At 42.7% G+C, this 13,034-nt stretch overlaps 1 protein-coding gene across 1 annotated transcript in view; it reads left to right on the top strand.

Moving 5' to 3' along the window:
* The window catches only part of LOC143412407 (uncharacterized), a 97,456-nt gene that overhangs the window by 57,041 nt on the left and 27,381 nt on the right, over positions 1 to 13,034 (top strand). The window contains exons 2-4 of the mRNA XM_076882093.1: positions 3,057 to 3,395; positions 3,927 to 4,265; positions 5,207 to 5,308. Of these exons, the coding sequence (XP_076738208.1) occupies positions 3,057 to 3,395; positions 3,927 to 4,265; positions 5,207 to 5,308 (780 nt within the window). The remainder of the gene's footprint in view (positions 1 to 3,056; positions 3,396 to 3,926; positions 4,266 to 5,206; positions 5,309 to 13,034) is intronic.

The raw sequence follows: 13,034 nt of genomic DNA, 5'->3' as shown, positions 1-13,034 counted from the left end.
CATGTATAATGTAAACAGAATTGGTCCTAGCACTGAACCCTGTGGAACTCCATAATTAACCTCAGTGTGTGAAGAGGACTCTCCATTTACATGCACAAATTGGAGTCTATTAGATAGATATGATACAAACCACTGCAGTGCAGTACCTGTAATACCTACAGCATGTTCTAATCGCTCTAATAGGATATTATGGTTGACAGTATCAAATGCTGCACTAAGGTCTAGCAGGACAAGCACAGAGATGAGTCCACTGTCAGAGGCCATAAGAAGATCATTTGTAACCTTCACTAAAGCTGTTTCTGTGCTGTGCTGAGCTCTGAAACCTGACTGAAACTCTTCAAATAAACCATTCCTCTGCAGATGATCTGTTAGCTGTTTGACAACTACTCTTTCAAGGATTTTTGATATGAAAGGAAGGTTGGAGATTGGCCTATAATTAGCTAAGACTGCTGGGTCTAGAGATGCTTTTTGAGTAAAGGTTTAACTACAGCCAGCTTGAAGGCCTGTGGTACATAGCCGATTATTAGAGATAGGTTGATCATATTTAAGATCGAAGAATGAATTAATGGCAGGACTTCTTTGAGCAGTTTTGTAGGAATGGGGTCTAAAAGACCCGTTGATGGTTTGGAGGAAGTAATTATTGAAGTTAACTCAGAAAGATCAATTGGAGAAAAAGAGCCTTAACTTAACATCAATGGTACTAAGAGTAGCTGTAGATAATATTACATCTGTGGGATGATTACTGGTAATTTTTTCTCTAATGATAAAAATTTTATTTGTGAAGAAGTTCATGAAGTCATTACTAGTTAACGGGATGGTTGGCGCTGACTTTTTGTGCTGAAGAGAAACCTGGGGTTGTTCTTATTTTCTTCAATCAGTGACGAATAGTAAGATGTTCTGGCTTTGCGGAGGGCTTTCTTATAAAGCAGCAAACTATTTCTCCAGGCTAAACGATGATCCTCTAAATTTGTGACATGCCATTTCCTCTCCAGCTTACAAGTCATCTGCTTTAGGGTACGTGTTTGAGAATTATACCACGGAGTCAGGTACTTCTGATTAGAGACCTTAGTTTTCACAGGAGCTACAGTATCCAGAGTCGTACGTAGTGAGGAGGTAAAATTATTAACAAGATAATTGACCTCTGTTGGGGTAGCGTTCAGATAGCTGCTCTGCTCTGTGTTGGTACAGGGCATTGGAGATGATAACAGTGGGTGGATTATATTCTTAAACTTAGTTACAGCGCTTTCAGAAAAACATCTACTACTAATAATAATAATAATGGATTGGATTTATATAGTGCTTTTCAAGGCACCCAAAGCGCTTTACCACTATTCATTCACTCTCACATTCATACACTGGTGGAGGCAGCTACAGTTGTAGCTACTGTGATAAAGTCTGCTCCCCACTGCTGTGTAATCAATTATTGTAAATACAGTGGGGCAAAAAAGTATTTAGTCAGCCACCGATTGTGCAAGTTCCCCCACCTAAAATGATGACAGAGGTCAGTAATTTGCACCAGAGGTACACTTCAACTGTGAGAGACAGAATGTGAAAAAAAAAAAATCCATGAATCCACATGGTAGGATTTGTAAAGAATTTATTCGTAAATCAGGGTGGAAAATAAGTATTAAGTATTAAGCAATTTAAGGAGAACATGCAGCTAAACATGTCACTCCTGGTCTGATTGGGGAGGGGACCAGAGAAAACTACAGAGTCTGACATTGTTTTAGCAAAGTTGCACACCGATTCAATATTGATTTTAGTGACCTCCGATTGGCGTAACCGGGTGTCATTATGAAACTCAGTGATGAGCCTTTCTGTTCTGCCTTTTATAAATTACGCTGGATTATACAGTTTGTAAACTGCCCCAGAGCTCCCTCTAGTGGCTGCTTTGTAGTATTGTTCGGATTGCTTTCCGAAAAAGAAAAAAGCTGAATGTAATGCCAAAGTATTATTGTTTTAAGCTGACAGGGACCTTAAAATGTTGTTGCTTTGGACGAGATTTGTCCGTAAGTATGAGTGATGATAAAATAATAATTGTCTCTTTGTTTTGCTTAAAGTTGGTGTGATAATTTGTACGTTTGAGTATGAACGTTTTATCCCTTTAGCTTGCAATAAGCATGTAACAAGCTAGTTTGCGATGTTAGTGCTAATACAACATTTAGTATGTTTTCAGTTTTACGATGGTCAAAGAGAAGGCAATGGTCAGAGGACATTCTTCAATAAATCAGCACAAAAAAGGGAAATAAGTCTGAAGCATCGTTATCTCGCTGTCTAGCTGGAAAGCTGGAGGAAACTCCAGGCGAGGACAGCATACTTTCATTACCAAATGAACAAATTGGTCCTCTCTTTCTAATCAGACACGTAGCAGCACTCCTGCTTCTGCTTTGTTCATATTTAACAAAATCCAAATGCAGACATGAGTGGACACGTTAGTTTTTGGCGCTCTCACTGAACTAACACAGCCAGTCCCTCAGCACGTTTGTGCTCTCAGCTCATATCGCCTTCATATTTAACATTTTTTTGCTTTTTCAAGAACTTGTTTTAACATTACACTCAACAACAAACAAATCCTCAAAAACAAAAATAGTAACTCTAATGTCCAAAATGCATTATATTTCTTCAAGTCATTATATGGGCCATGTATGATGTATCCATGAATTACTGTGTGGTTAAACTTCCTGTCAGATACACGCTGTTTTCTCTGCCTCTGGTCTGTTTAAAGGACCAGTTCATCCAGAGTAACCACAGCTGACTGTATCTGAACACTGACAGGCTTCAGATCGCCCACAGAGACGGTTTTATGTGTGACCACAGAGAGCAGCAACAAACTGATGTAAAAGAGCGTGACAGTGTGGGCTGGGTTTATTCTGTCCTCTGTAATGTTTTCAGTTCAGGTCCAATAACATCTAAGAACAGAGGATCTCATTTATATTTGAGGACTTCAGGTAGCTGATGTTTTATATCTGCACAGATTCGTGTGACTCTGAGTGAACTGATGCAGAGTTCAGGTTTACACTCACAGCATGTTCATGTTTCTGTCTCTGTGTCCTCAGTTTCCCAGCATGCCTCGGCTCTGGAGGTGTATGAGGGGGTGGAGTCTGTCCTGCTGACTTGCAAGGACACTTCTGTACCTTTTGACCCCACTCTGGTGTGGACTCGCCATGACCTCGATCCTCCAATCGTCCATGAGCGTAATGATGCAGGAGATGAACTGAGAGCCCAAAACCAGCGTTACAGGAGACGAACGTCCATGAAGACGGACTCTCTGAGGACCGGAGACTTCAGCCTCACTCTGAGGAACCCCATCACCTCTGACAGCGGCAACTACACCTGCACCATCACTGCATTTGGAAACACACGGACACTGAGTACAGTAGACCTGCAGGTCAAAGGTCAGCAACACACCCCAAAAACCTACTGAAACTATAAAAGGTCAGAAGTCAGAGGTTATCACACTAACAGACTTCTGCAGGGACAAGAACAATGCACATGCATATGTGCTTTATAAACAGCTGTGCTGTAGCTGTATATATGTCAGATGCTAAGACCAAAGTGTGAGCAGTCGGATCAGCTGCTGTTTAATCTACAGAACTGAGAGACTCATAAATGTGCCCACACACTCCTGAAAACTAACCCAGGAGGTCCACTCAGCCTTCAGGTGTGAACAGCAGTGAAAGGTCTGACCTACAGAGAGGCACTAAAGACAGCAGCTCACCCACAGGAAACACAGGATTATCAGCCTTTAACACTTTAAACCAGCAAGTCCTGAAAAACCTCTTTCTGGAGTCATGATTAATGCAGCATTACCTCGTGACTCTTACACAGACACAATCTTGTAGAACTAGTTTCTAATCTCAGGTGGTCACGTGACCTACAGGTCACACAGACAGCTGATTCATGTGTGTGTCTCTGTGTCCTCACAGTGTCCCACCAAGTCCTCACTCTGCAGGTGTACGATGGGGCGGAGTCAGCCCTGCTGCCCTGTCACATCCCGTTTGTGTCTGGACCCTCCACAGTGGTGTGGAGCCGCTACGACCTCAATCCTCCAACCGTCCACCAGCGTCAGCAGGAAGAGGACGAGCTGACAGATCAAAACCAGCGTTACAGAGACCGAACATCCATGAAGACTGACGCTCTGCAGACTGGAGACTTCAGCCTCACTCTGAGGAAACCCCACATCTTTGACAGCAGCAACTACACCTGCACCATCAGAGTGAGGGGAGAAGAACCCAGACTGACAGATGTTCAGCTGCAGGTCAAAGGTCAGCAGCACACTCGAAAACTTAACTATATTATTTTTTATCATATTAGTTTGTCCAACATTAAAAGTAATATTTTCATTTGACGAGTAACTTTGTAAAATAGAAAAGCTCTTAATTTATACCAAAGATTCAACTCCTTGCTTGGATTCCACGTTTAATCCACACCATTATTGTATTATTATGTGTATTAATATTACACGTGCACAGTTATTATGATAAACGTTCCCATCCATCCAGCACTGACAGTGACACTGACCTGTGGAAACCTCCTGAGGCCTTTTCTGCAGTCTGCTTGTTATACAAAGAACCTGCTGCCTAAATAAACTTAAACCAGCTCTCAGCCCACAGCGAGTGGTGGCTCGATCACTTCATGCCTGCGATTTATACTGACCGATCAGCATGTGTCTGTTTATTAGCATAGCTCGTCCTCTGTTCAGTCTCATTATTCAGGATGAGACATGATCTGTCCTCCCAGTTCCTGTCAGTACTCCGAGTTCTGGATCAACTGATAATATTTTCATGTTTCTAATTTTAGAGAAAGTGACCAGAAAGAAAGCAGTCGTACATATTTGTTTAATATGTGTAATGAAGGAGATCATTTGTAACCTTCACTAAAGCTGTTTCTGTGCTGAGCTCTGAAACCTGACTGAAACTCTTCAAATAAACCTCTGCAGATGGTCTGTTAGCTGTTTGACAACTTCTCTTTCAAGGATGTTTGAGATGAAAGGAAGGTTGGAGATTGGCCTGTAATCAATCTCAAGAGTTGGCTTTTAAGTAAAGGTTTAACTACAGCCAGCTTGAAGGCCTGTGGTACGTAGCCGATGACTCCTGTAGACTTTGCTGTTTAACCTGATGAGCAGCAGACATGTTGGAACTCAGTGATTATTCACTTTGGATCAGAATAATCATGTAAACCTCGTTCTGTTGTTGGTCTCTTACAGAGCCGTATATCTTTCCTGCTGAGGCCTGGGTTCTCCTGGCTGTCATGATTATTGCTGCTACTGTGGCACTTGGAGTGTATTTATGGAAGTTACTGAAGAAAGGTATGTTGTGTGTCTGTGTGTGTGTGTTTCACCTGCATGTCCTTCTAGCCCAGTTAACAGTTTCTTACATTCCCACATTGGAACTGTCCACTACAACACAGTCTGCTCTGCAGGTGACTGAGCAGCTCCACTGAGATAGATGAAGGAAACAAAATCTGTTTCCACATGCTGTCTGCATACGAAGTTTAACTAAATGAACAGAGTTTACACAGTTTTATAACAGAGAAGCTAAAGCACCAGACTCAAAGGGTCAAACAGAAAGCCAGATATTAAATACACAAATACACACAAAAGAAAAATGATTAGCAGGAAATAAAACCTCACATGTAATAGAATCACATGAATAAATATGTTTGTGATATGTATAAATGTATTTTAAGAACAGTTTTAAACAAAGTCTGTGATTCTGCGAGTGTTATCTTATCTGGCCGGTTGGTCCAAATTGGCCTTCATGACAAAAGCTCACCTTTTAGGTTTAAGTCTCGCCCCACATGAGGATTTAAGTGTCATGGTCCCGGGTCAGTGATGCTGTATTTTGTGTTTGCCTGGAACTGTTAGTTATTTCTAGAATGAGCTTTAAGACAATCTATTTTTTTTTTTGAGTCTGTTAAATCCAGATGGTTCCGAGTTTGCCTTGTACTAAGTTCCACGCTTAGTTAAAGCCAGTTCCTTTTCGTGTCCAGTATCTTTCTCCCTCGCCCTCTTTCTCTCATTGTGTCTCCTTCTCTCGCTGTCTGTCTTCATTCTTGTCTCCTTAATCTTTTCTCTGTCTCCTCTCTGTCTTCCTTCTGTGTAGTCAGTCTCATCTGTGCTTGTTTCTCATGTCTTCCTGTGTCAGGTCCATCTGTTTCCTGTTTTATTGTGATAGTCACTCTTCTTGTGTGCGTCTTGTTCAGTTTTGTTTCCCCTGTCTCATCGCTTATTTGATGATTATTTCCAGCAACGTTTCCCGGGCGTGTCCTCTCTCCCTTGCTGTTTATATTGTCTGTGTCTCCCACTGTTCTTTGTCATCTCTCCAGCTGTGTTAGGGTCCCAGCTGTTTGATGTTTACCAGTTAAGTTCCCAGTGCCTTCTTAGTTACGTTGTTATTCTGTAAATCCAGCTATGAAGCTGAAACCCCACTTCTGCTTCCAAGTCTTGCTGTTTGGGTCCATTCCTGCTAATAATTTTTATAATCAGTACCTAAAGCTGTGAAAAAAATATGTGTTTTATCTAAAAACAGGATAAATATTGTGTTAGAATGAATCATCTGTATACCCATATTATTAAACATTAGGCTTTATCTAATATAAAAATGTCAGACATCTCTAAGTTAATCAAGAAAACTGTTTATTTATTTATTAAATTTAACCTTTTTAAAATTTATTTTAAGTTCATTGCTTTTAGTTTGCTGCTGGATGGATGACTAACTGGTGTCTTGCTCCACCCAATCTGATGTGGAGTGTAGCAGAGCCATTTCTGTGCTGCTCGGGTGAAGGAAACTCAAATAAGAATAAACTCCAAAAGACTTTGTCAGCGAGAAAGCCGACAAACTGCTAAGCTGATAATTATGAAAGCCTTAATTATGAGCTGGGCCACAGACTAACGTGTTGGAGTCCCACAATTTAACAGAAGGCAGAAATCAGCAAACTGCTGCCTCACTTTGTTCACTGTGGATTTTATTCCACGGTCTGCTCGTCGGCAGGAACAAACATGCGGCCTGAGCAAACAGGCAGCGTCTGAAGCATTTCCCTGCATCTCTCAGATAATAAGGATGTTATCATCTGTCAACATCCTCATGCTCTGCTTTAAGGCATCAACTCCAGCAGTGGAGAGTTTGTGATACAGTTAGAAGCACAAACTAATGTGGTTCATATTGAAGGGGGTTCTTTGTAGCCCCCTGAACCCTGTCACAGATACTGTAGCACCTTAAACACTGCAAGGCTAACAAAGCAACAACAGAGGGGGAAATGCTCAGCCACCAGGCAAAGGTATCAGCACCTCACACAGCAGCTACAGACCAACTCTGTGTGCATCCAGTTACCATGAGCCGCTCCACTGCAGGCTCTAAATATTCAAGCCAGTTTGGGTGTTTTAATACTTTGTTGGTATGTTTTTTTTGTTGTTACTCTCTATGGTCATTTTATTAGGTACATTTTTAATGTCTCAGTGATAAAAATATTAAATCAACCAATCACATGACAGAGGCTCATCCCATTTAGGCATACAGTACTGTGCAAAAGTCTTGAGCTTCACCTTATTTCTGTGCATTTTACTTCCAAGGAGCCAGATGTGTTTCTGAAGGTCTTTCAGAGTTTTGGACATTTGCTTTTTACTCATTTTCAGTGCAGTAAAAAGCACATAAAAGGCAAGTCGGCAACAAATCAAAGTGATACATGTAGACACTTTACTAGTAGCCTGTTGAACTTCTTTAATTAGATATTAATTATTAGATTAATTAGTTATACAGGTAACTACCAAATAAATCCCAATCTGAGAGCATGGAATAGTATTTTTAACAAGGAGAATTTAAAGACTTGGATAAAAACTTAGAGTTTTTATCTTTTTACATTATGGAAAGGATGTGTTTTATTGGAATCTGAAATAAGACAAGAAAAGATTGACATGTAAATCAAGTACACACAAACTAATAACTTAAACATTATTCCCCAGACTTTTACTATAAAGACCAGTAAAATGTCACCTTCACAAATTCACCCTGTGATACAATTAAAAGACCTGCTGCTTTATTACAAACCATTTAACCACTACTAGAATCCGTCTGCCAGCTGACCTGTCAGGTGTGTATAAGAATACAGAAGTTTACAGTTACCCACTGTGTATTATGCAGTTACACACCACTCCCACTTTAAATAAGCATTAATTACTATTTATGCAGAACTTGCTTATTAACAATCCAGAGAACAACAAATTAGCGGTGCTGGCTCTACATTACAAATGTTCTAAACAACAGACTCATAGAAAATCCTCAGCATTTTCTGGCAGATGTTGAAGGACCTCAGTCGCCTCAAAAAATAGAGACGACTCTGGCCCTTCCTGTAAAGTGCTGTGGTGTTTTTAGCCCAGTCCAGTTTATTGTCAATGTGTACTCCAAGGTATTTATAGTCCTCCACAATGTCAACACTGACCCCCTGGATTGAAACAGGGGTCAAGTGTTTCCTGGTCTTCCTGAAGTCCACGATCAGTTCCTTGGTCTTTGCCACGTTGAGCTGCAGATGATTCTGCTCACACCACGTGACAAAGGAGTCGACCACAGCCCGGTACTCTGTCTCATCATCCCTGCTGATGCATCCAACCACCGCAGAGTCATCAGAAAACTTCTGAAGATGGAGGTCTCCGTGCAGTGGCTGAAGTCTGTGGTGTAGAGGGTGAAGAGGAAGGGGGAGAGGACAGTCCCCTGTGGTGCCCCTGTGTTGCTGATCACCTTGTCAGACACACACTGTGGGAGACGTACATATTGTGGTCTTCCTGTCAGGTAATCAACAATCCAGGACACCAGAGAAGCATCCACCTGCATCGCTGCTAACTTATCACCCAGGAGGGTCGGCCTGATGGTGTTGAAAGCACTGGAAAAGTCAAAAAACATGACCCTCACAGTGCTCGCCGGCTGGTCCAGATGGGTGTAGACACGATTGAGCAGGTAGATGATGGCGTCCTCAGTTCCGAGACGAGGCTGATAAGCGAACTGAAGGGGATCCAGATGTGGTCTGACAATGGGTCACAGCTGGTCCAGGATGAGCCTTTCCAGGGTCTTCATGATGTGGGAGGTCAGTGCCACGGGCCTGTAATCCTGGGGGCCACTGGGACGAGGCGTCTTTGGTACAGGGACGAGGCATGATGTCTTCCACATCACCGGGACCCTCTGCAGACTCAGACTCAGCATAAACAGTTTATGAAAGACTCCACACAGCTGGGGGGCACAGGTCTTGAGGACAAGGGGACTCACTCCGTCTGGTCCAGCAGACTTGCCTGAGTGAAGTCTCCTCATTTGCATCTCAACCTGGTATTGAGTGAAGGTGATGGGTGGGGGAGGGGTGTCAGGAATCTCACAGGAGGCAACATGTGAAGAGAGAGGCTGGCACAGTGGTGTGGCTCTGGGTTCCAGGCTGACTGCAGGTGAGGTTGTGGGGGTGGGAGCAGACACTGTGGTGTGGAATCTATTGAAAAACAGATTCAACTCGTCGGCTCTATTCTCACCTCCCTCAGCTCCCCTGCTGTTGGTTGGCCTGAATCCAGTGATGGTCTTCATGCCCCTCCACACCTCTCTCATGCTGTTCTGCTGGAGTTTCCACTCCAGCTTCCTCCTGTAATTGTCCTTAGCCTCTCTGATCTTGTCCTTTAGTAACACCTGGATCTTCCTCACCTCCTCTTTGTTGCCCCCTCTGAAAGCCCTCTTCTTGTTGTTGAGGAGGGCTTTGATGTCCTTAGTCACCCACGGCTTGTTATTTGGGTAACAATGAACAGTCTGAGCTGGAACAATGGAGTCGGTGCAGAAAGTTATGTAGCCTGTGATACACTCAGTAAGCCCATTGATGTCCTCGGCGTGAGGCTCACAGAGTGTTTCCCAGTCGGTCACCTCGAAACAGCCCTGTAGTTCCGCTATTGCCTCCTCTGACCACCTCCTGACAGTCCTGGTGGTCACAGGTTCCCTCCTCACAATTGGCACATAGCGGGGGGTGAGGTGAATCAGGTTATGATCTGACCTACCAAGTGGGGGGAGGGAGGAGGAGCTGTATGCATCCTTGACGTTAGCATACAGTAAGTCTAAAGTTTTCTCTCCCCTGGTGGGACAGTCCACATATTGTCTGAATGTTGTTAGTGTATTGTCCAGTGATACATGGTTGAAGTCACCCGAGATCACAATAAAGGCACTCGGGTGCTGAGTCTGTAACCGAGTTATGGCAGAGTGGATAGTGTCACATGCAGTTGTGGGGTTAGCAGAGGGAGGAACATAAACAGCCACCAAGATGACGTGAGAGAATTCCCTGGGTAAATAATACGGCCTGAGTCCAACAGCACACAGTTCAGTGTCCGGGCAACAAATCCTTTCTTTGATTGTTATGTTGGCAGGGTTACACCACTGGTTGTTAACTAAAACAGCAAGCCCACCTCCTTTCCGCTTACTGCTAGCGATGCTGTCCCTGTCCACCCGAACAGTGTGGAAGCCTTCCACGGAAGCATTCTTGTCGGGAATGTCCTGGTGCATCCATGATTCAGTGAAACACTCTCGGTATTCCCTCTGACTCCGTACCAGTGCTGAGAGCTCGTCGATTTTATTCGATAACGATCGCACATTTCCTATTACGATAGACAGCAGACACGGTTTATACCTCCTCCTCGCTTTGAGCCTCCGCTGTCTCACCGTCTCCTTCTTTCTTCTCTTCTGTCCTTGACCTCTGCATCCCCGATGTGTTTTTCTCCAAATTTCAGCTGGTACTTCTGCGGGCCTGGCCAGCGAGCCGGCCGGCATCAGGGTGATCAGCTGATCTCTGGAGTAAACAGTCCGTGCGTGTAGGACGTGCCGCGGTCCCATTCCTTGATAAAAGTAATAGTTCCACGGCCACCAGAAGAACAAAAACTCTCAATCCACATGATTGAGTAAGAGATAGAAAACGGAGGAAAATACAAGTCAGAAAAAAAAAGAATACGTAAGAAAACGGAGCTAAACTAAGAGAAAAAGCAGGAGCGACTGTAACAGGCTGCACGCTGGTTGGCGCATGCGCACTGATTTGCATAATGACTGAAACCAGCCCACTGAAGGAACAATGGGCTGGGAGGTCAGTTCCTTAATCATAATTATGCAAATTCTCATGACCATTGATCAACGACCACTGACCAAAACCCACTGATCAAAGACCACAGATCACAGTGATTGCAGCCATTCCCCAACTCTCTGTGAATGGTACTCATGGCCACTGATCTGTGGTCTTTGATCAGTGGGTTTTGGTCAGTGGTCGTTGATCAATGGTCATGAGAATTTGCATAATTATGATTAAGGAACTGACCTCCCAGCCCATTGTTCCTTCAGTGGGCTGGTTTCAGTCATTATGCAAATGTACTGTTTATAAGATTGGGGAAACCTGCAGTCAGCTGAGACTGAAGAAGTCACCTGGATGAGTGACGAAACATTTCTCCCACAAAACGCTACGTCCAGATGAACAGAATCAGCTTTTGGAGATTTACTTTCCTGGATGATTGAGAATGCTTTAAGACATTCTAAATGTATATTTTAAGAAGCTTAAAATTCAACAAAACATAAATTAAATTATGTACAAAGTGCAGAACTGTAAAATAATCTAAACATGGCTGAAAGATAAAATTTGTATGAAGGTTTTATGAAATATTATGAAATATTACTTCTCTCCTTCTGTTTCAGCCAATGACAACTTAGCCAACTTATATATGATGGAAACCAGTTTCAGTCTATGATATTTTAGTGATCTCTTAAAACAACCAGACAGACACAACTGTTTGACTCCCACATTGTTTAAAAAATCTATTAAGGTTTTTTCAATTGAACCTTCAAATACCGAGTAAATCAACGTATTCTTACCTAATATAGATCAGAGTGCAGGGCCGAGTGTCATGTTTCGGCTGTGTGCAGGCAGGAGAAGAACCCAAACGCAAAACTAGGGCTGAGCGATATGGCCTAAAATCCATATCGCGATATAATTTGAAGCACGTGCGGTAACGATATATATCACGATATATTTTCTTCTTTATAACGTGTTTTCCACACTATAAGGCACACTTAAAATTCTTTAATTTTCTCAAAAATCGAGAGTGTGCCTTATGTATGAATTCTGGTTGTGCTTACTGACCTCGAACCAATTTGGGCGTGCAGAAATCTGTTAAAAATGTTTTAGTACAACTTTGGTAAGCAGCACTGCTTGATGGATTGTCGGAGCATTACAGCTGCCGTAGTGAGGAGCTTCGCGGAGTAATCTGGGTCCAAAACTCTATCCGCTTCAGGTCCCAAAGTCAAACGAACACTGAGTTAAAAACGGTCTAAATTCTTTCATCTTTAATAAAATCATCAGCGTTGCTGCTTTACCAGGTGCAACAATTAAGTTTAACATCCAGGCATCCATGAAAACAGAATTTATTACATTTAACGGAGTTAGAAGTTAACAGGAAGTTAGCTCGCTAGTTTCCACCTAAACATGACATACCATGTTCTGACTGAGAGATTTTTGAAACTAATTAAAACGTACAGCTCTGCTACCACTTCCAACATAAATGAAGACAGAAAACTAAACAGCAGTGGCGTTTGCAGGTTTACTGAAGTTGGACTACCTGGTGTATAATGTTGTGCTACGTGATTGCTACCGACACAGCTATGTTAGCATGACATTAGCACAGTGAAGCTGGAGGATGTACGCCAACTTTTCTTCCACTCGGTAAAAGTTAACGTGAGGGATTCTGGTGGTCAGGGACAAATGCAATCGCATAGCAGGATGCTATACACGGGCCAAACTTCAGTCAGGAGAACAACTGAGATTATTCATCCACAATACGAGGTTAGTTATTAATATACCGCAACAACATGGGAATAGAACAGCTGCGAGAGAATTCAACATTAATGAATCAATGTTACGGAAGTGGAGGAAGCGCAGTTTTTGGCTTTCCCCATATTTCAAAAGTGCTTCATCTCTTTGCTATGACTGTCGCCCGCCATAATTTACAGATGATAATGGTTTTAGCCACTGCGATGCTTTCAACCAAA

Source organism: Maylandia zebra, linkage group LG3 (genome assembly GCF_041146795.1).
Source record: "Maylandia zebra isolate NMK-2024a linkage group LG3, Mzebra_GT3a, whole genome shotgun sequence".
NCBI lineage: Eukaryota > Metazoa > Chordata > Actinopteri > Cichliformes > Cichlidae > Maylandia > Maylandia zebra.
Note: the sequence above shows the minus strand (reverse complement) of the source record. Positions and strands in the feature narration are given on the sequence as shown.